Below are 23,445 nucleotides of genomic sequence, written 5' to 3'. Positions count from 1 at the left end.
ACACGATGTCAGAAACTGAATGGTGTGGTCACTTGGGGGATCCAAACCAAAGTGACCTATCACGATTTCACACCCCTTTCAACCACAACCAGTTACACCATTGAAATCTCTGAGCACTAACAGTGTGTCATGTGGTAGAATTTGACTGGATTTTTACTGCCAGCTGGTGGAAGAATGCATCCTTTTCCACAGGTGATGCATCTTCTGTTGGCCACAGCAACAGACAGCAGGGTTAAAGCTGAGCATAAAGTAACCATAAGAAGATGTGGTTCTATGTGGTTAAGATCTGTGCTAGAGGTCGACTGATAACTGCCACACCTTGACTACTATCTGGACTACTGGAGTGGAGAAAGGTTGCTGCTTCCACAGTAATTTGATCACTTTATGGCAAGTGAGCTATGATGCCAGTAATTATGATCTTGTAGCAAGTGAGTTCTTTGACAAGTGCTGTCTTGTACTCAGTACCATCAGTGTTAACATGTTTCATGTAGAGACATGCAATAAGCCAAGTGGGGTTTGGGTCTTGCCCACTATATGCATGTGAAACATGCCCCTTCTTCTGGATCTGGCAATAACAGGGCCTTTAACCCTGGTGCTGTCATGGCTGGCTGCCCATTTATTTACTTGGGTATTGGGAAACGTAGAAGGTTTTTTCAGAGGGGTAACCATCCCCCTTCTCAAGAATTCTTCTGCCAAATGCCATTGGTTCCTGAAGGTGTGAATGACCATTTGGAAGATCTAGTTCCTTTTCTGCCTTGTACAATCCATGCACTGACAGTCATGTCCCATCCACCTTCACCATCATTGGGAAATTTAGCCCTTATCGTCTGGGTCTGTCATTGGCCTTCACTCATTACCCTGAGGCCTTTGTTGTGTGCTACCAACTGAAGCTGAGGCTTGTGTGGGCAGGGATGACTACACTTTGAAGTAGAGCAGGTAATGCTGCTACTACCTACTACAGAAATACAAAAGTTAAATCATAGAATCTCTCTCTCTAATGCAGTATATGACAAGCTTCTATCTGATAAAGATAGTGTTTAGTTCTGTATCCACAGACTTGATAGGTATGCACTCCTCCTTTGGGAATTTTGAAATGATCAAAAGAGAAAAGTAAATATGGTTGTTACCCTGCATGAAGATTATCACCTGTTCAGTCACAATACTCTGTAGTTTCCTTGAGTTGAATAATTATTTTTTCTGTTATCTTTTATCTTTGCCTTTATAAAAGTTCAGATTTTTCTATCCAGGGTAGGGATTAAATATTCTTTTTGTTGAGTTTATTATGATTTAGATCTAAAAGGTATAATCTGACAAATCTAATAGCTGTTGGCAGAGATTAAAACAGACATTTGAAGCTGTATAAAACCAAAAAATGGTTGGGCTCTTTCAAAAACATTTATATTTCTCATTGCAAATGTGTGCAGTATAGTTTTTTACATTATTTGACTACAGAGGGCCAGATTATATCCTTTTATAGTCCCATGGAGGTGATGAAAGGAGGAAAAAAATCCACTTGTTTGAACCACATTTGTCAAAGGAAAGAGATTGTGCAAACACAACATTACCCTTTCCTTCTTTTGACTTTGTAAAAGGCCCCCATGCACAATCTTGGTTCGTGTGGCTTTGCAGTTTTGACAGAAGCATGGCTGCTTGGGAGGGTGGAACCCAAGGATAACTTTTCACCATGGTTTCACACAGCCCCTCCCCAGGGATTTCCATGGATAAAATGAGGCTTGCCCTGTCAAAAGGATAATATTCTGGTCAAAGAACAGTACTGGGTGTTAGGGAATCTAGGTTCTCTTATTATTTGATACATACTCTGATGCATTCTCAGACCATGTTAGAATGGGTTTGTGAGGCAGAAGAAGGTGAAGAATAAATGTAAACATGACTAATGAAGGAGTCATTCCATCAGGGAAGCCATGGAAGTAGTACTATTTCATTAGAGTCATGACTTTCTGTGGAAGCCACCCACTACCTGCCTGTTTCATATCAGAGCATCTCCCTTGCAGCATAATTTGGAGGAAACTATGAAAGTGAAAACTCATGAAGCTTCCCAGCCTTTTTCTTTGACAAAGCATGATTTGGCCCAAAACAAAGTCTGTTATTCTGTAAGTAAATTCGGCTTTCCTGTAACTGAAGGAATGTGTCTGATTTAGGCAACCCTCAAAATTCTTATTCAATATAGAAAGGTAAAGTCTGCTTTCTAGTTTTCATGCATTTTCATTCTAATAATAATATATTTTAAAATTGGAAATTAAGATGGTCTAGGACAGTAGTTACAGAGATTCTAATTTGTAATATATTTCTTGATAAATTCCCTTCAGCATGAGTACAGATTGTTTTAGAATAAGATGACATAGTTTCTCATATATTCATGCATTTTTTTCAGTAATTATAGTCCTCACAAACACAATTCCTGTTTCTTATATATATTAGGGCTGTCAAGCGATTAAAAAAAATTAATCACTCAATCACACTGTTAAATGATAATAGAATATCATTTATTTAAATATTTTTGGATGTTTTCTACATTTTCAAATATATTGATTTCAATTGCAACACAGAATACAAAGTGGACAGTGCGCATTTTATATTTTTTATTACAAATATTTTCACTGTAAATAAACAAGAAATAATATTTTTCAGTTCTGTACTGTAATGTAATCTCTTTATCATGAAAGTTGAACTTACAAATGTACAATTATGTACAAAAAAGCTGCATTCAAAAATAAAGCAATGTAAAACTTCAGAGCCTACAATTCCAATCAGTCCTACTTCTTGTTCAGCCAATCGCTCAGACAAACAAGTCTGTTTACATTTGCAGCAGATAATGCTGCCTGCTTCTTCTTTATAATGTCACCTGAAAGTGAGAACGGACGTTTGCATGGCACTGTTGTAGCCGGTGTTGCAAGATATTTACGTCCCAGATGCACTAAAGATTTATATGTCCCTTCATGCTTCAACCACCATTCCAGAGGACAGGCATCCATGCTGTTAATGGGTTCTGCTCAATAACGATCCAAAGCAGTGTGGACCGACACATGTTCATTTTCATCATCTGAGTCAGATGCCACCAGCAGAAGGTGGTTTGGGTCCTGTAGTTTCCGCATCAGAGTGTTGCCCTTTTCAGACTTCTGAAAGCATGCTCTACATATCATCCCTCTCAGATTTTGGAAGGCACTTCAGATTCTTAAACCTTGGGTTGAGTACTATAGCTATCTTTAGAAATTTCACATTGGTACCTTCTTTGCATTTTGTCAAATTTGCAGTTGAAAAAAACTATTTTTTTGTTTATCATTTTTACAGTGCAAATATTTGTAATAAAAATAATATAAAGTGAGCACCGTACACTTTGTATTCTGTGTTGTAATTGAAATCAGTTCATTCCCTTTCTTGGTCTCTTGCACCCAGATCAGTTCCACCCTTAAGAAGAGGGAATGTCTTTTACTGCACAATAGTAATCTATTAAGTCCTGCTCCAGCTGAAGTCAATGTCAAAACTCTCATTGACTTAAATAGGAGTAGGTTCAGACTTTTAAAGACCAATTCACACTGGTTCTTGAGAAGAAGCTTTGTGAGTTTTCCTTGAAGGGATGGTGACAGTGATACAAAATTTGTGGGAGGAGCTGTGATTGTTTTGAGAATTATGAGATGTTGTGTTTGGAAAGAGAGATTCATGTATTGAATTTGTATGATATACTGTAAGTATATAGACAGTCTGAGAAAATGTGAAATATATATGATGAGTTCTAGGTGTTGTTTTTTTCCTTTTAACAAATTGAGTCCTAACACTTTGAATTATCCTGAGAATGTTGCTTTATCTCTGGAATAAAAAATTAGAGATCTGAATGTTAATGATCAGGGATTATTTATCATTCCATCATTTTTAAGCAGTGACTTGCAAAGTTGATGTGGAAACTGTCCCCTATGGATGTTTCACAATAAATGTTAGTCTTGTGCCTTTTGCTGAAATACTGGAAAAACTGTCAGATCTATGTACACATGTGGTTTAATGTTTTTCTCTTCACCATCCTTTCAGCATTTTCTTTTAAATAACTTGAATAAAGAAGTCTATAAACCACTCCTCATTAATTTCTCAGCACAAACTACAGCCGCTCAGACTCAGAATATTATCATGTCAAAGCTGGATAAAAGGAGGAAGGGAGTTTATGGTCCTCCTCTTGGGAAGCGAATGGTAACTGAAATCTATTTTTTTTAACCAAAATAAATATTTAAATGCATTATTTCTCAACTGTAACCAGAAGTAAAATTAAGCAGGAATAATTAACATAGTGTAATTCTAGAGCGACAGAGTTCTAATTCTCCACATTTAGACTTTCTCGCTCCCTATTCTATTTATGTAAATGTAAGGGAGTTGATGTCCTCAGAACCGAGTGATATATATCTTGGCTGTTTTCCCTGTCCCATATCCACAGGAGTAACCAGTGCAAATAATTGCAAACTGAATCCATGGTACCCAGAATTGTTTCCCCCTCCACACTGTGTAACTTCACCCTCAAAGGCATATTCTAGAGTCATCCATGTTCAGGTGAGCTGCTTCCAGCATAACTCCTGCAGGAGCTCTGATGTCCAGAGTTTGTAGGGATCTGGCAGCAAGATCCAGGCCAGAATCTTCTTTGCCCCGGCTTCTGATGGATCCTTCAAGATCCATGTGGATCTCAGAGTATCCACAGGTTTAGAAAGCATATTAAAAATAAATTTAGAAAAGCAAATTTCCTTCATATTTTCATTTTCAGGTTGTATTTGTAGATGATGTAAATATGCCAGCACGAGAAGTCTATGGTGCTCAGCCTCCAGTTGAGTTACTTCGCCAGTGGTTAGATCACTGGAATTGGTATGACCTTAAAGACTGCTCCATGATTAAACTTGTGGATGTTCAAATTATGTGTGCGATGGGACCAGCAGGTAAGATATGTGCATCATATGTTCTTTTATACATGAATAAAATTCTAAGTACCTGTAAGAAAATGTGTTACTTTTCAGGTGCTGGTCCATAGGTGTGTTCCACTGTGTATATGCCTGAGACTGGAGAATTCTTGCAAATAGTGTTCGTTGGTCCATGCCTGTACCCCAGCTGTCCTCTTGCTCTGCACCAAGAGTATAAGGGGTGGGGTGGACTGACCCCCTCTCTAGTTCTTTCTTATTGCCACATGATCTGAGTCAGAATCCTCCACTGTCCAGAACTTCTCCTTTCTCTTTATCCTATAAATATATTCAAAGTTATTTTATTCCTAGTTTGTTGTTAGTGTTCTACTAGATGGTTATACTTGGCTAGTGTTAGAATCCCCACCCTGCGGAACACTCCTGGTCAGTGTGGGGCTTGGATAATGTCCAGGATTCTGTGCTTCAAAAATGTATTTCTTGGCCCTGCTTCTTTTCAGTCAGTGACTGCATTTACTGTCCTGGGCAGTGCATATCCCTGCCAAGTGCAGTATCTGTTGCTCCTTCCCCAGCTGAACATGGCAAGTGCAAGAGCTCCAGCTTCAAAAACACCTTCAATGAGACTTCAGTCAGATCCAGATCCAGATCAGGGATCCAGGTCACCCGCCTCCCCCATACATCATCCAAAGTGCGCATCCCCCCAATTCCGTGTCTGAATCCAGAGAGAAGAGGAGCAGAGGGTGCACTCACAAACACAAAAGCAAATCTGCTTTTAGAATCTCTGAGAGACCCCATCCCAATCCCATTTGTCTGGTGAGCCTTCATGTTCAAGCCTTAAGGATTTATGTTCTCCTAAGCCGCATAGGCATAGCCAAAAGGGATCTCAAATTATCAGGCCCTTCTCTCCAAACATAATTTTCTGGACTACTTTAAGGACAAACTGCCTCAGGAAGACAGGGCTAATTTCCTGCTGCATGCAAGGTCATGCTGGGTGGAGGATGCCATTGTGTTCTGGCATGCAGAGATTAGCAGGTGTATACTGGAAATTAGTAATTGGAATTAGCACATGCAGAAATAAACGGGTGTATACTGGAAAGTTCATATCATAGATTCTAAAGGTATCTTACTAATTTCAAGCACACCATGCTCTATAATTTATGTAGTAGATTTTACATTATTCTACTGAAATACTATCCCAGTCAGAGTATTACCAGGTTTTGGGACTAGATGGTGACCCTGATACGGTACCCATCCCTAGGAAGGAGTACTGTGGAAAGGGATCTGGGGGTCATAGTGGATCACAAGCTTAAATATGAGTCAATGGTGAAACACTGTTGCAAAAAAATAAAACATCATTCTGGGATGCACTAGCAGGAGTGTTGTAAGTAAGACACGATAAGTAATTCTTCTGTTCTACTCCGCGCTGATTAGGCCTCACCTCGAGTATTGTGTCCAGTTCTGGGTGCCACATTTCAGGAAAGATATGGACAAACTGGAGAAAATCCAGAGAAGAGCAACAAAAATGATTAAAGATCTAGAAAACATGACTTATGAGGGAAGATTGAAAAAATTGGGTTTGTTCAGTCTGGAGAAGACTGGGGGGGGGGGGGGGGATATGATAACAGTTTTCAAGTGCATAAAAGATTGTTACAAGGAGGAGGGAGAAAAATTGTTCTCTTTAACCTCTGAATATAGGATAAGAAGCAATGGGCTTAAATTGCAGCCAGGGCGATTTAGGTTGGACATTAGGAAATACTTAACTGTCAGGGTATAATAAATTAGGGAGGTGGTAGACTCTCTGCCATTGGAGATTTTTAAGAGCAGGTTAGACAAACACCTGTCAGAGATGGTCTAGATCAGGGGTGAGGAGCCTTTTTTCTATCAGAGGCCATTGACCCACAGAAAAAATCAGTTGTGGGCGACACACAACTACGTGAGCGTTGTGAATGTTTGGGGCTTCCCCTAGGCTCCGGGGTGGGGCCAAAAATGAGGGTTTCAGGGTGCGGGAGCAGGCTCTGGGATAGAGCAGGGGGTTGGGGTGCAGGAAGCGGTGAGGGTTCCAACTGGAGGTGCAGGCTCTGTGGTGGGGCTGGGGATGAGGAGTTTGGGGTGCAGGAGGGGGCTCCAGACTGGGGTCAAGCGGTTTGGAGTGCAGGAGGGTGCTCACGGATGGGGCAGTGGGTTAGGGTGCAGGTGGGGGTGCAGGATCTGTGAGGGAGTTATGGTGCAGGAGAGGGTTCTGACCTGGGGCAGGGGTTGGGGCAGGGGTGTGGGCTCTGGGAGGGAGTTAAGGTGCAGAATGTGGGGACGGTTCGAACTGGGGCAGGGGGTTGGGGTGCGGGTAGGGGTGTGGGCTCTTGGAGGGAGTTTAGGTAAAGGAGGGGGCTCGGCTGGGGGTTGGGGTACAGATGGGGTGCAGGGTCTGGGAGGGAGTTTGGGTGTAGGAGGGGGCTCAGGGCTGTAGTTTAGGGTACGGCTGGGGTGCGGGGTCTGAGAGGGAGTTAGGATGCAGCAGGGGGTTCGGGGCGTGGGCTCCGGCCAGGTGGTGCTTACCTGACGTGGCTCCTGGTCGGTGGCACAGCGGGGCTAAGGCAAACTCCCTGCTCCCGGAAGCGGCCAGCATGTCCATTGGCAGCACGCGGAATTCCCCTGATCGTCCCTCCTCCCGGGAGCTACGGGAGGTGCCAAGGCTCGGGGCTTCCGGCCCACTGTGGGGAGACTTGCTGCAGGCTGGATTAAATTAAGCAGCGGGATGGATCCAGCCTGTGAGCCGAAGGTTCCCCACCTCTGGTCTAGATGATACTTAGTCCTGCCTTGATCCCTTCCAGTCCTACACTTATATGATTCTGTAAGAGACACCTTTTAAAGTAGTTTAAAATTTACTTAGAATAGGACAATATGCATTTTGTAGACTATTCTCACTTTCAGAAAGCGAGATTCTGATGCCCTCATTCAGGTTGGATAGTACCTTATTCTACCAGTAGTCCCATTGCAGTCGCTGGGACTATTCTTGGAGTTAAGATACTTTTTAATGTGAATCAGGGTGGTAGAATCTGACCCAGGATGATTAGTAGAAAAGTGTTAAATATTTATAGCTTAATGCTAGTTTCATTATTTTATTTTCAGTATTTGTGCTTTCTCATTTTAGGTGGTGGCCGAAACCCAATAACTCCTCGATACTTGCGACATTTCAATACAGTTACTATTAATGAGTTTGATGATGATTCCATGTATACGATTTTCTCTAGAATTTTAGACTGGCATCTCTCTACTTGGTAAGTAACTTTTGTATATTGCAAAAGGCTAAAGTAAATATTTAAACTGTGTCTTTGGAAAGTCTACCAAAAGACCTTTCTAGGACCCTGTTCTGGAGTGGAATTGAGCATCTGTGGTTCCGATGGATTTGACAGATTCTCAGTATTTCTTATGACAAGGCTTCTTATTAGGAAACTCCCATGGAAAATATTTCTGTTCATAAACCTAAGCTTTTCATTGTGTGTTAGAATCATTCATGTTGCTTCAGTTAATTCAGATGTTTTGAAAATATTATTTCAATTTAAAGTAAATAAAAATACAGTCATATCAGTGATTATTCTAAGAACCTAAGATTTTCTGTAATATATTATACTAGTCCTCACCTATGCTTACCACTCTTAGCAAATTATAACTTAGAATACTATTAGCTTCTTCTTTAACATTTTAGTATCTGTCAGAAGTCAATAAAAATAGAAAGTTAGTCAATTGGTGGAAAATAGAATTCTAATGAAAAATTCATCTGTTAATTGTCATTACAGTATACTTTTTGATTAATTAAAATAACGATAACATAAATTATTGTTGAATCTGAATTTCATCTACTAGTATCTCATTTACACACTGTCGAGAAAAAATGGATTTTTGGGGGGCTTTTTTGTGAAAGTATTTTTCTTCTTTTATTTAATTCAGGTCTCTTAACGCTCGACCTGTGTTTAAATACCAGTTTTCACTATTGGGTCTGATCCTGTGAAATACTGAGCATCCACTTCTGTGGGAATTGAGGGTTCTCCTTTGAGATATGTTGTCTATGTACATATTCCACTTCTGGTGGTGTGCATGCACCCCATATGCTCCAGTTCAGAGTCTATTGGCCAGTAATGTCTGTGGTGGCTGCGTATGTGCCCCGAGTCTCTTTGTGTCTTGTGCCAAGGGCATGTAGTCCAGAGTGGGCAAACTGCCATTCAGTTCCTTCTCATTGCTTCAGGCTATGAGACAGAGCTGCTTGCTGACCATTTCCTACAAATTACTAGCTTACTTACCTTAACTTTGTTTTGACGGGATCTCTGGGATGCAACCTGCGACTGTGGGACCACTGTGCCCCCTTAACTCACTAATCTGGGTTGTCTCTCACAATGCCTTACTGGTGACAAGTAGCAAACCCCTCCAGTTGCTGTTACCACTCAGTATAAGTGGAGCCCCAGCTAGATTGCATGAATGCTCCCAGAGCCACTCAAAAATCACGCAGAGCAAGGCACCAGTCAGATTCCCTCAGCGCCCAGCCTTGTACCTCAGGAATATACCGTCTTGCACTGCTCAAAACTCTTTCTTAATTGGTTCACCACTTCATCAATGGAAAGTGGATATACACCAGACTTTGTAACCTGAGCAGATTTACCAAGCACTTCAGTCAAACTTACTGGTAAAGATAAACATTAGAATAAGTTTATTGATTACAAAAGATGGATTTTAAGTGATTATAAGTGATAGGCAAAAGTCAGAGTAGTTACCAAAGGAAAATAAAAGATAAGCACATAGTCTAAATTCTCAACCTTAATAGACTAGGCCATATCTGGACTAAGCAGTTTTTCTCACCTCTCTGGATACTGCAAGTTGGGTGCAATCTTTCATGCACAGGCTCTTGCTGTTAGCCTGGGGACCAGTCTCCTCCTCTCCAGCATTCTCTTTGCCTTCAGCGTACGTGGGGGAAGAGACAGGACCAACCATGTGGCTTCTGTCCTCTCTTTTATATCCTCAGTCCATCTACTTGGAGAACACAAGTTCTGGCATGTCTTGTGAGCATTGCTGAGTTTTGTGGATGAGGCTGAGCAATTCCCCTGGTGTGTCCTTGTGCAAGTGAGTCATTGAATTGTAACTCCCTTGCTGGACAATGGCTGTTTAATGGTTGTTCAACACCCCACCAGGCATTGGTTACCTCCCTTGTTGTTATATCTGGGGATCTAATATCTGGGTGATTCCCTAACTCAGAGCATATTTTAGTGACAGCCATACAACACAGTCTCATAATTTCAGAGATATACATGTTTAGACAGAACAATGGCTTTCAGTGGATCATAACCTTTTCCATGATACCTTACATGGCATGCTTTATATGAAATATCACAATTATATATAAATGATGAATATGGGGATTACAGACTACCCACCCAGGTATACAGTGTCACACTTGTAAATACTCTTATCCCCATAATCAGTTCATAGTAAGATTGCCTACCTTATTTATTTGCAATTTATTTGATAGGTTTACTTTCAATAAGGAATTTTAAAAAATCCTCTCCTGGTACCAGGGGTTAGAGATGGCCAATCCTAAATCCACCAGATATAAGTACTACCCATCACGCAAGGGTGCAATTAACAATGGACATACTTGATATAATTTTTTTGTTTGTGGGAGTTGCACATCCCCAGTAAATGTGCAGCAGAGAGGTCTGGCCACTTACGGGTCCAGAACTGAGGAGGAGGAATGGTGAATTGAAAAGCCTGGAGAATAAGAGGAAGGAGGCAAAAGGAACTCTTTTAGAGAATTGGGGGAAAGTGTGTTATCAACATAGAAGGCCTGGACATATAAAACAAGACTTCCCCAAGGTGGAATGTGGGTTCGCAGAATTGTGCAAATGGATTGGGACTCTCAAGGAAGGATAAAAAAGAAAACAACTACCATCCCTATAAAGGTGAGAAGGAGGTGCCAAAGGGGAATTGTGGATGCTGCCTTGCAATGTTTGTTGATCCAGGGGGACTTAGTGAAGCTCCTGGGGGAAAAGGTAGAGTTCGAATGCATTAATGGGGAGAAAAAACTCTGACTGTTCACCTGACTGTGTATAAGTTTTTGAGGAGCTGGGTCTTGTCAAGGTTTTTCTGACCATCAGAGAACCACTCCCTCCATGAGACATTAACTTGGCTTTTATCTGCCCAGATGGGCCCACCATTTGGACCCATGGCAACATGTTCCTTGTTATACATGTCTATGAAACTGGAATTTTAACTTCAATCAAATAAGGAAGGAGAGTTGATGAAATTCAAGTCTTTATGGCAGAGCCACCCTATACTGTTTTTTATGCAGACATGGTATCTCTGAGAACACATCCAAAGTGCCTTCCTAAAGTCATCACTAATTTTCATCTCAACCAACAGGTCCTTTTCTCTATATTTTTTCCCAAGCTTCACTCTTTCAAGGGAGAGGCTAATCTTTATACTTTGGAGACCAGAAGGGCTCTGGCATTTTATTTACAAAGAACAAAGCCATTTAGGGCTACACTGAGATTATCCATGGCAGTAGCAGAGAAGTTTAAATTAGTGTAAATGGTGGGTTCTCTGTAACTTGAAGTTTTTAAATCATGATCTGAGGACTTCAGTAACTTGTCCAGAGGTTATGGGTCTATTACAGGAGTGGGTGGGCGAGATTCTGGCCTGCAATGTGCAGGAGGTCAGACTAGATGCTCGTAGTGATCCCTTCTGGCCTTAAAGTCTGTGAGTCTATGAAACAGAAACCTGTTTCTACTCAAAGACTACCTAGATGGATGTCAAACTGTGTGAGAACCTATTACGAAATAGCAAAATTGGATCCTCCTCAGAGTTCATTCCACTAGAGCTCTTACAGCATCCTTGAGAAATATTTCCATCATAGATATTTGCAAAGTAGCCATCTGGGAGTCTGTGCACACATTCATGAAACACTGTTCCATTACTGAAACTTCTAGATTAGATGATACATTCAGCAAAACTGTGCTTCCTTCTTTATTCACTTAGACTCCAAGCTACCATCCCTTGACTAGTGTTTGTGAATCATCAAAAGTGGAATGTGTATATGGACAGGAGAAAGAAAGGAGAAAGAAAAGTTACTTATCTGTACAGTAACTGAAGTTCTTTGAGATGTTTTCCATTTCCATAAACATATTTCACAATGTTCCCTCCTTGCCACCTGCTTCTGAGTCCTATAGCCTTCAGATTCTGTGTTGGAGAAGGAACTGAGGGGCAGTTGGCCTACTCCACTCTATATTCCCTCAGCAGAGCACAAGAAGGACATTCATGGCACATGTGTGGCAGCAATGGACACTGCTGACCAAAAGACTCTGATCTTGAGCACACAGGCATCTGTGTACAACTAGATATGGAGAATGTATATGGACAATGCATCCGTACAAGTATATAACTTATTTTTTTTGGTACTGCAGAGTCTTGCAGATGTTATACAAAATGAAAATATATAATATTCACAAACAAAAATAACCCTCTTGGGCTAAAATGGAAAACTTCCTTTTCTGGGGAAAATCTTGAATTTTTCAAAAAATAAAATAGTTTTCTACCTCTCAAAGCTCTCTTTAATTATCTTTGCCTTATAAGCAAGCAAATATGTTTTTTTCTTTGGAGGTGAGATTTACTTTTCTTCATGTAAATGGCCCAGTAACTTCAAATGGTGCCTTAGTTGTAACAGAGAGATTTCAGATAATCAGAGTGGGTGTTATTTGTCTTAAGGTCAGTGGCATATCTAGATGTGAGGCCTGATTATAGCATGCTTTGAAGCATGTGCATGCTGCTCTAGCAGTGTGCAGGGGCCACAATGGCTGCCAGTCAATTAGCTTAAAGATACTTTGTGCCTGCTTCTTCAGGACTGCACTTTCTGTGCTGTGTCCCCTAAAAGTAGCAGCACAGAAGCTGCCGTTACCTTGAGCACTTTGGTCCTGGGAGGAGAAGCTCATTGGATTGTTACCATCCTTGAATATGATAAGTTTAACTTACTGCAAAGGATATTCACCTATCCAAACCATGTTAAAGTCTCAAACTACAGGGCAATTTATGAAAGTTTCAGCTAGGTGCTATTTGAAACAGCAAGATGTACTGTAAAATGGGGAAAGCCCTGATTATAATGGTGCATTCAGTACCACAATAATAATAAGAAAAAGAAAGTGGTTGAATCCTCAATATTTTCTACAATTATTAGTTTTGATTCACAAGCTGACTTGACTGGAAACTCCATTAATCCAGCAAGAGCAGTGGAATTTATAAGATTGTCTATAAGAAAGTATTATCTTGAGACTTAAAATTGGCATTGAGAAGTGAATCAGTATTTAAGTATATATTCTTAGTATGATGGAACTGTGAAAATCATTTCATTCTTAGCACTTTCTTTAATTTGTCAGTTATAACTTCACATCCGAATATTTAGACTTGACTCCACAAATTATTAGTGGTACCATGACAGTGTATAAAGAAGCTATGAAGAATCTGCTGCCCACTCCAGCCAAATCTCACTACTTGTTCAACCTCCGTGATTTCTCCCGCGTTATTCAAGGTGTATGTCTGTCAAGACCTGAAACAACAGAATCTGTAGGAATGATAAAACGTCTTTGGGTTCACGAGGTAAATCTCATATTAGTAATAAATTGTATATGATATTTATGATAAATAATTGAACAGTCAAAGTTGGATTTAGACATTTATTTTTCTTTAGTAATAAAATTTAGTTGAATTATCTTATATCACAGCTATGATGTAAGACTTATGACTAATAGCTATGTAATGATGCCATAGTCATAAGGTTTTTTTGCTAGCTAGAAATGGGATTTTATGCATACTTGTTTGAAGTATGAACCACATCTTAATGTATTGTGGGCTCCTTTCCTTCCATTCACAATTATCCAGACTACATCTCCTGCCATAAGTTATTACACAGTGTACCTACCTCCATTTCCTCTCCTCTCCCTCCCAATGGCAGAACAAAGAGTCAGTGGAGAGAGCCAGCAGTGGGCCAGGGTCATTGGAAGGTTGGGTGGGGAAAGAACATGTTCTTGTTCCTCTCTCCCTGTGGATCTTCTTCAGTAGGAACTCCTGAATCTTCAGCAACTGTAACTACCTCTCCCCTAATGATAACATCACAAGCTAACTGATCAGAGGAGTGGCGTTAACTCATCTATTTAGAAATAGGAAGAAAAAGCAAAAATATACCAAGTCTGGTCTTTCTGACTTTACATAAAAGTAAGGATAGTGACACCTACCACTCTTTACAAAATGTCTTCAGAATACAATTAATATATTTAAAGTATGCATACAGTATGTGGAAAATGTTTTATTTTCCCACATGGAGCTTAGCTTTCATTTAGAAGATAAAAGGATCAACGGTTCCAGTTGCTTCTGAACATTTATTTTAATTTTCATTGTGCTGAAATTTAAGAGACTTTGCACTTTGAAACCATTTTTTCGTGTGTGTGTGTGTGTGTGTGTGTGTGTGTGTGTGTGTTTCACTTAGATTAATGCCAGTATAAAATGAACAGAATGCTAGCATCAACTACTAAAACTATGACATTATTATTTATTATGCAGGTTCTTAGAGTGTACTATGATCGCTTAGTGGATAATGCAGATCGAGCCTGGCTTGTTGGTTATATCCAAGAAGTAGTGAAAAGTCATTTAGGTGAAGACTTTCATGAACTTTTCCAGAGCCTGGACTTCAATTTTGATGGCAAGGTGGAAGAGGATGACTTACGTAGCCTGATGTTTTGTGACTTTCATGACCCCAAACGAGAGGACACCAACTATAGGGAGATCAAGGATGTGGACACACTGAGATTAGTTGTAGAGAGCCACTTGGAAGAATTTAATAACATGAGCAAAAAACCTATGCAACTTGTCTTGTTCCGATTTGCTATTGAACACGTCTGTAGAATTTCACGGATCCTGAAACAACCTCGCAGCCATGCCCTTCTGGTTGGTGTTGGAGGCAGTGGCAGGCAGTCCCTCACTCGATTAGCAGCACATATGGCTGATTATACACTTTTCCAGGTTGAAATATCTAAGAGCTATGGTAACAATGAGTGGCATGAAGACTTAAAAGTCATCCTAAGGAAATCTACTGAGGGTGAGATGCAAGGAGTTTTCTTATTCACTGATTCTCAGATAAAGAAGGAGTCATTTTTAGAAGACATTAACAACTTACTAAATGCGGGGGAGGTACCAAACCTCTTTGCACTAGATGAGAAACAAGAAATTTGTGAACGAATGCGTCAGATAGACCGCCAGCGAGATAAAACAAAGCAAACTGATGGTAGCCCCATAGCCCTTTTTAACATGTTCATTGATCGCTGCCGAGACCAGCTCCATGTGGTATTGGCAATGAGTCCCATTGGAGATGCTTTTCGTAATCGCCTTCGAAAATTTCCAGCTCTTGTTAACTGCTGCACACTTGACTGGTTTCAGGTAGAGTTATTTACTATTTACACATTTTCTGATGGGACACCACAAATGCATTATTCGAAATATGGCCTCAGTTCTTTTCATGTCAAGTAGTTTGCTCTTTAATTCTGTTAACAGTTAAAACATTTTCTGGATTTTCCTAGAATTAGATGGTAATACTCTGCCCTACTGACTTCAGAGGGATTGCACAGGGTGTAAATAAGGTCAAGATTCTGCCCAGAATGTCACAATCACTGAGATTAATATCTGAGTAAATACAGTACAGTAGAAATTAGAGAATGACCTATCCAATTTACTCGGCTTGCAAAATCTCAGTGATGATTTGCCAGGTACCCAAAAAAGTTTGGGTCTGGTATGGATTGGCAAGAATTAGTAGAGAAATCTCCCAATCCCAAGCATGACCTTTTTCCCTACTAACTACTATAATCTATCTATATGGTATGTAACAGTAAGGTTCAAAATTTGATCATACAAGTTAGGAAATTCAGACTTATGCTATCCTTAAAATGCATAGCTGTATCCCTGAGCCTCATTTTAAAGAGAAGAGGGTAAGTTATAGCCAGACTTTTTAGCATATGCGCAGTGTGCCTCAGGTGGCACATGACTGGGATTCACCACCGAATTTGGTTCGCTGGTTGGATCATTAGCTTCCCCGGCTTGGGCCAGGGTCTGATGGGGAGTGCAACATGAATGCTGATCCATAACTGTTATCCAGGGTTTTCAGAACCCCCAACAGTGGTAACTTAACTATTTCACTCTAGGCAGTTTTCAGAGTGGCAGCCATGTTAGTCTGTATTCGCAAAAAGAAAAGGAGTACTTGTGGCACCTTAGAGACTAACCAATTTATTTGAGCATAAATAAGGCAGTGTCAGGAATAAATCAGTGGGAACACAGCAATTCTGTCTGATAAAAGATTCATGCAAGTAAGCATGCTCTATCTAAATCTGTAGTTTATTAGATTTAAGCACACATAGACATAAGTAATAAGTTTAGAACATCCCAGATATTTACATAACATCTGGAACAGTATTGAGTAATTAACAGCTGGTTCACAGTGTCCAGTTGCTCATCCACTGAGGAGAAAAGGTGTCAGAAAAAGCGTCTCTCAAGATGGCTTCAGAGGACTGTTCCAAAGTACACTCTATTATCTTTTTATACTTTTTATAGCTAACTTCTAGAAAAAACATAGGTCATAATGACCCCTACTGGAGCATCACTTTTTTTAACTTTCAATAAGCTTCTAATATCAGAGGCGTTTAGACTCAAGGTTTTTATCCAGTTATCTTCTTTCATTTTCCGTTATTTACTTTTTTCTCACAGTCAGGAATGAGAGGAGAGGTTGGATGGGGCAGCAGGGGGCAGAGGTCCGGGGGCGGTCAGGGGACAGGGAGCAGGGGGTGGTGGATGGGGCAGGAGTCTCGGGGGGGCCATCAGGGGACAGGGAATGGGGGTTTGGATGGGATAGGAGTCCCAGGGGGGCCATCAGGGGGCGAGAAGCAGGGGATAGGGGTCAGTTGGGTAGGGGTCAGGGGCCGGGCCACGCCTCTCCTAACTGGCCCTCCATACAATTTTGGAAACCCAATGTGGCCCTCAGGCCAAAAAGTCCCTCCTGGAGCAAAGGATTTTGCTCCCCCAAAAAGGGTTGAGGGAGAGGGAAGAGCTGGCTAGATACAGCTCTTGTTTCCCGCCTCTTCTTGAGAACTTGAGGGAGTTCCAAGCTGTCTAGAGGAGGGAGAGAGCTCATGCAAATAAGCTCCCATCTTTCACATTCCTCAGCTCCCTAGCCTGATCCTGCCCTTTCTCCCTCTTTGAAGCTCTGCAGCCTTCTGAAGTTTCTCCAGTCCTTGGGTTATATTAACACACCTGTACAGCTCAAAGGGAGAGGAACGGTAAATTCTAGGCAGCTTTTGACTAATCTTTAAAAATACCTAAATCCTGTTTTTCTTTGGAGGTGGAGGATTCTTTCACCCTGAATCCCAGAGAAAGTTTAGTGGCAAAGCATCTTTCACAACCTTTTGAAGTGGTGAAAAACCATTTAAAATGAATTAAATATTCACTTTGGTGAGTAATTAAAAAGCCACTCAGGATGTTTACTACAGTTAAATTTAAGTGTGGGTAAAAATGAAGATACTTCTTTATTTTTCAGTTTTTAGCACCAGTTATTTACACAAGTAGATATATAGACTTTTTGCAGAATCCTATTTACCAGCACAGAGTCTTACTGTTGGTAAGGAACAGAGCATGTACAGTGACGAGTGCACTTAAGTTGAAATCCTTATTATTAATTTTGCCAGCTTGCAGTCAATTGATAAATCACATATTAACATCTGAGAAGTGGTTTATGAATTTTGGAATTTATGGAATTCTGTAAAATGCTTACTGATATTTTGATATGAATATTTTTTTAAAAATGCAAACAAACAAAAACAAGTTGCTGAATATGTTTTTAATTAGTGTTGTGCTGGACACTGACAAACTCAACATGCTTCATTTATGACCTACTATATTCTAAGAAGCAATGAATCAAGAGTTATAATCCAAAATTGATTGTTGTAACTTTGTCTTGCAGATCTGCCACTGAAAACATATTTTTAAATATTCACATCAAAATACTGTTTAGTATTTAGATCTCTTTAACTTGTGACTGCAGGGTGCATGCACATATAGGCCACAATCCTGAAAAGCCTAACTTGCACACACGCTTAATTTTTTGTGTGATTAATCAATGGAACAACTCATGTATAAAGTTAATCTATCAGTTAGTCTTATCGGGTTTAGAGCAATAGAAAATTCTGTAAATTCTATGTACACAGATACAAGTGAGGCATAAATAGTGTGTGTCATTCACACATCCTTCCTCCACAATCTGTAGAGCAAAAAGTGTAAGCACTGATTGATATCAGCATGGTAAGTTCCTCTGAGATTCTTCATTTTGCTAGGTAAGCACTGGGCCCTCTATAAAAGTTAAAAGTTTAGTTTTCTCATGATAATAATGAAATTAAAAATAAATCTTAATAAGGGATAGTATCCAACTTCAGTATACTCAGAAAGCAAGAATCTGTGTAATGCAATATGTTTTTCATATTTCAGTCTAATAATTGAATGTATTGGTATTATCGTGTGCATTTTCTCATGCAATTTTGCAGTTGTTGATTTAAAGTATGATTCTGGTCTGAAAAGTTGACTGTAAACATGGTAACTCTTTACTTAATAAGCTGTCTCCCTGTGTGTCAGTCATATCCTTTGATTGTAGTAATTAAAATAAGATTTTACTATTTTTTACACCTCTTAACTATGAAGAGTTAAAACTACTAAGAGAGTATTATTCCTTCTTGTGCATTCTCAGCAGTATTGTTATCTAAGCTCCAGTTGGTGACACCTTTGTAAACCCATTGAAGGTTGCACAGAGGTAATTTGAAAAAAATGGGGTTTTACTGAGAGCCCAATTTGGCTAGCAAAATCTGTATTTGGACAATGATGTTCAAGAAGGAAAGAACCCAAATGGACTTGCAGGGCCCAAATTGAGTTTGTAGTGTTAGCAGTTAGAAAAAAGACAATTTTTTACTTGTAAACTCAGTGTTGGTAATATGGAAATCAGTGAAAAAACAATTAACCAAGAATCCCACAATGACACTTCTATGGAGTCACTTTTCAAAGTGCAACTGTATTTCAGAGTTCTTCTGTACCCCAGTTTACATTTGAATTCTGTTTATTTGCTTTATATCCAGCTTTACAAGTTTTGGAAATAAATGTTAAACTAAATATGTTTTTAAAAGACTGTTTTACTTTTTATAGAAACAACAAAGCAGTTGTTCTCTGCAGTAAATTTTGATGATTAAACAAAAATTCAGGATTTTTTTCTCCAAAAATAATGAAAATAAGCTTTCATTAGATAATGTTATAGCCATTCTTTATATGGAAAGTTTATGCGAAGAGAGCATATATGTGTTTATTTTAATAACATTCTGACAAATTGGTAACATACTGTGCTTTTGCTTATTGGATGAGTTGAGGAAAGTTTGCCCTTGGTTGAGCCCTGGCAACTCTTTGACTTTAGTGGCAGTTGTCCATCATGACCAAAGGCAGAATCTGAGTCTTTTCATTTTTCACAGTAAAGCCCCAATTATCTGACTTCAATTTAATCAAAGGTTGGTCAGATCATCTATGGCAATACTGTGTGCCCTGCATTGCACTCATCCTACTTATTTGGAGCTTCATTTTTCTGAAGTTTCATATTGAGGGAAGGCTTTTCAGAAAACTAGAGTTGTTCTGTATTAGGTTTTCCTTTTGTATGTGAATGTAGAAATGAAAAACTCTCCGTGTAATAACTATTTGTATGATAGGTGAAGTAATATTATGTTTATTTTCAATTTAGACATGGCCTGAAGATGCATTGCAAGCTGTTGCCTCTCGCTTCTTGGAAGATATTGAAATGTCAGAGGCAACACGCGAAGGCTGTATTGATATGTGTAAAAGCTTTCACACTTCTACCATTGCTTTGTCTGACCTGTTCCATACTGAGCTTCAAAGGCACAACTATGTTACACCTACCTCATACCTGGAATTAATCTCCACATTCAAAACCTTACTGGAAAAGAAACGCACGTAAGGATATATAACATGCATTTTGATAGGGGAGCCCAAAGTTCCTTGAAAATATTATTTTCTACACGTAATTAATTTGTGTAGCTAAACTAATAAAAAAAGTTAAGAATACTTAGATTGCCATTTCTTGGCTACATTTGCACTCAGTGGATTAAAGAGCAAGTTAGACCTAGTTTAATTCTTGTATTCCATTAGGCCAGTTCTAATATTCATTATTAAGTTAATGCCTATTGATACTTTAAAATATCAATTTTTTTTTCTTCTGATGCAGTCCCAGACCCTAGAAATTACACCTGTTCTGCAGGGTGAATACCACTGAGTAACTCTGAGTTGCGGTATAAAGACACTCCCTTCCTTCATGATGGGTGGAGTTTTAGGTCTCCGAGACTGAATGTAAGCTCTGAGGGAAAATAAAAGGGCTCAGGGACTTAGTATAGTCATGCAGAAATCTAGGGATATTCCTCTAGGTCACCAGTGTGCCTAGGTCAGTAGTGATTGAAAGTCATTATCATCAGAAGACTCTTTCATGTCTTAGTGAAAAGAGTAGGAAGTTTCAGTACCTACTTGTCCAGAACCTCATTATTTCCTCTTGACTAGTGTAACCACCTCCTCTCTGAACTTCTTGATACACAGATTACTCCCCTCAGTTCCATATAAAACACAACTATTAAAATAATATTCCTTCTGTGTCCTTCTACTGACTCCTCCATCATATCACATCTCATTCCAACTTCTCATTCCAAAGGGCCTTCATAACTCTGCACCCATCTACTTTCCCACTCTTGTTTTTTATCTTGTCACCCTGCCTCCACATCTGTTCTTACAGTAAATCCAGCCTTGATCACTCACTTGTCATTTTTCATACCTTTAAGAAGCTTGCACATAACTGAAGTAGCGTAAAAGAGTCTGCGTGTAAATGAGAATCAGGCACAAGTACTATATTGCACCATCTGATGGGCAAATAAAACAAGACGGCATGGTGTTTAAATTTCAAGAATGGTGGGAAATTAGAAATTTGGGGAATGGGGCCAAGAAAAATTGATAATATATTTATAAAAATGTCTGTAAAATTAAGCACTGCTTGATATTACTTTTAGTGAGGTGATGAAAATGAAAAAACGATATGAAGTTGGCTTGGAGAAACTGAATTCTGCTGCATCACAGGTGGCTTTGATGCAGTATGAGCTGGAAGCCCTACAGCCTCAGCTAAAGGAAGCTAGCAAACAAGTTGATGAAATGATGTTGGTTATTGAAAAGGAGTCCTTGGAGGTAGCTAAAACTGAAAAAATAGTGAAAGCTGATGAAGCTGTGGCGAATGAGCAAGCTATGGCTGCAAAAGCAATCAAAGATGAATGTGATGCTGATTTGGCACAAGCCTTGCCGATTCTGGAAAGTGCTCTGGCTGCTCTTGACACTCTTACTGCACAGGTAAAGCTAACTATATGTATTTATACACTGACCAGGTATTCAGACTAACAAAAACAAACCATGTCTGCCTTCAAAGAAAATTTGAATATGCTACATAGCTATTAATTGTCAGATTTCACATTGTTACTGAATTAAAAGTTGCATAATTTTGTAGCATCTGAAATTTCTTAAAACATTTAGTTTCAAAATCAAGGCATTCTTTTATTTTCATTCCCTGCTTGGACAGCTACAACATAAGCTAGTGAACTATAACACTTATATGCTCAGGAGGTATAAAATCAAACATTTCTCACTAGTCATTTTAAAATTCATAAACATAATAATATTCTGAATCAACAAATGGCAAGTTAAAAAGAATCTTCCTGATTGCTTCCTCAGCAAAACTGCATACTTGCCATGTAATTGTTTTGATATATTCACATAGATATCTGTCCTTTCAGAGACTAGAAACAGAGGCTGAGTTTCTGTGCTACACCTTTAACTTGCAGCCCAAGGGGAAGTAGTGAGGGCTAAGGTAGCTTTATGCCACCTTTATGCCCTCCCCAGCTGCTCTGGTGCTGGAAAGAAAGAGGCCCCAGACATAACTTATATAACTCTGGGGGCTATGTTCCCTGCAAGCTGCGTGGCCGCAGCCTATTTAGCACCACGCAGGCGCTCAGGGAACCCGCCCGAGGACCGCTGCGGCCGGAGGAGGAACACCCCTCCCCCCGCCCCCAACCTAGCCCGGCCCTCCTCTCTCGGCCCCCACCGCAGTCGCAGCCGGGGCGGTCCAGCCCGGCTCCAGGCGCGGCCTGGCCCCTACTACAGTGCCCCTCCCCTGGCCTGAACCCAGCCCTGGCCCGGACCTGCTGGGGTTGGGGCACCTAACCTGAAGCCCTAGCTGCGGGGAGAGGTGTCCCCTCCCAGCCCAGGTGCTGCTGCAGGGAGAGAGAGCTGGGGGGAGTCCTCTCTCCCCGCCGTAGCCCTGGAGCATCCTCCTGTACCCCAAACCCCTCATATTCCCAGCCCTACTCCAGAGCCCGCACCCCAGCCAGCGCCCTCACACCCCTGCACCCCAACTCTCTGCCCCAGCCCTGAGCCCCTTATCCCCAGCCCCTCCCAGAGCCCACACCCCCAGCCAGACCCCTTACACCCCTGCAGCCCACCCCAACCCTCTGCCCCAGCCCTGAGCCCCCTCCCACACTGTGAACCCTTTGGCCCCACCCCCACCACATGAATTTTGTTATGTGCAACAATATGAAGGTGATGTGTCACACATCACCTCCATATTGGTACACATAACAAAATTCATTCCACACATGGGTGAGAAAAATTAGAGGGAACACTGCCTGGGGGTCAGTCTAAATGACAGCAGCCACTCTTTGGGCCACAGCTGTGTCTGGAATTTCTGCAGTACTGCAGGCAGTGGCTCTGTCTCCAACACACACCTTACTACACCAGGACTTGCACAAGGGCTCCTGGAGGGCAATCTTCCACAGTACCTGTGCTAGGGGAATCCTCTTCCAACCAGAGCTGGGGCTTGTAATGCCCCTTTATAACACTCCAGACCTTTTGCCCAGTGGAAAGGGGACTGCATGGGGGAAAGGATCTCTCACTCTGTGTCAATATAAAGGTTCTAGTGAAAGCCATCCTTCCATAGTAAATCCATGTGGCTGAGAATAATTCCAAGAAAACAACATTCTTCTTTGAGTGCTGGTCCTTGTGTATCTCACTGTTGGTGCACTTTGCGCTCCATGTGTCCAGAATCAGATAATTTTGAAAGCAGCATTTGTTGGTCTGCACAGGTACCCTTGCTCTGCTTGTGCCTCCAACTGAGGAGATAAAGGGTATAGCAGACCAACTGCCTCTCTAGTTCCTTCTTTCCGCTTCCTGGCTTGGGTTGGAACCTCCAGTGTCAGAAGCTTAGTCTTCCTTTATTCTTCAACCTCTAAATACATATGTATATATTTTGTAAATAGTTTTTAGAATTTTATCCATTATTTTTAGCTAAGTTTTGTAGTTTGATAGTTTCCCCACTGTAGGGAATTCAACCCCCCTGCCCCCACAT

At 40.6% G+C, this 23,445-nt stretch overlaps 1 protein-coding gene across 1 annotated transcript in view; it reads left to right on the top strand.

The window, feature by feature from the left end:
• DNAH7 (dynein axonemal heavy chain 7) overlaps nt 1-23,445 on the top strand; it is a 312,828-nt gene that overhangs the window by 166,372 nt on the left and 123,011 nt on the right. Inside the window, exons 36-42 of the mRNA XM_074967796.1 lie at nt 4,042-4,197; nt 4,760-4,928; nt 8,053-8,179; nt 13,316-13,535; nt 14,496-15,368; nt 19,741-19,970; nt 21,068-21,398. Of these exons, the coding sequence (XP_074823897.1) occupies nt 4,042-4,197; nt 4,760-4,928; nt 8,053-8,179; nt 13,316-13,535; nt 14,496-15,368; nt 19,741-19,970; nt 21,068-21,398 (2,106 nt within the window). The remainder of the gene's footprint in view (nt 1-4,041; nt 4,198-4,759; nt 4,929-8,052; nt 8,180-13,315; nt 13,536-14,495; nt 15,369-19,740; nt 19,971-21,067; nt 21,399-23,445) is intronic.

The sequence above is a fragment of the Natator depressus genome, chromosome 11 (genome assembly GCF_965152275.1).
Source record: "Natator depressus isolate rNatDep1 chromosome 11, rNatDep2.hap1, whole genome shotgun sequence".
Taxonomy (NCBI): domain Eukaryota; kingdom Metazoa; phylum Chordata; order Testudines; family Cheloniidae; genus Natator; species Natator depressus.
Note: the sequence above shows the minus strand (reverse complement) of the source record. Positions and strands in the feature narration are given on the sequence as shown.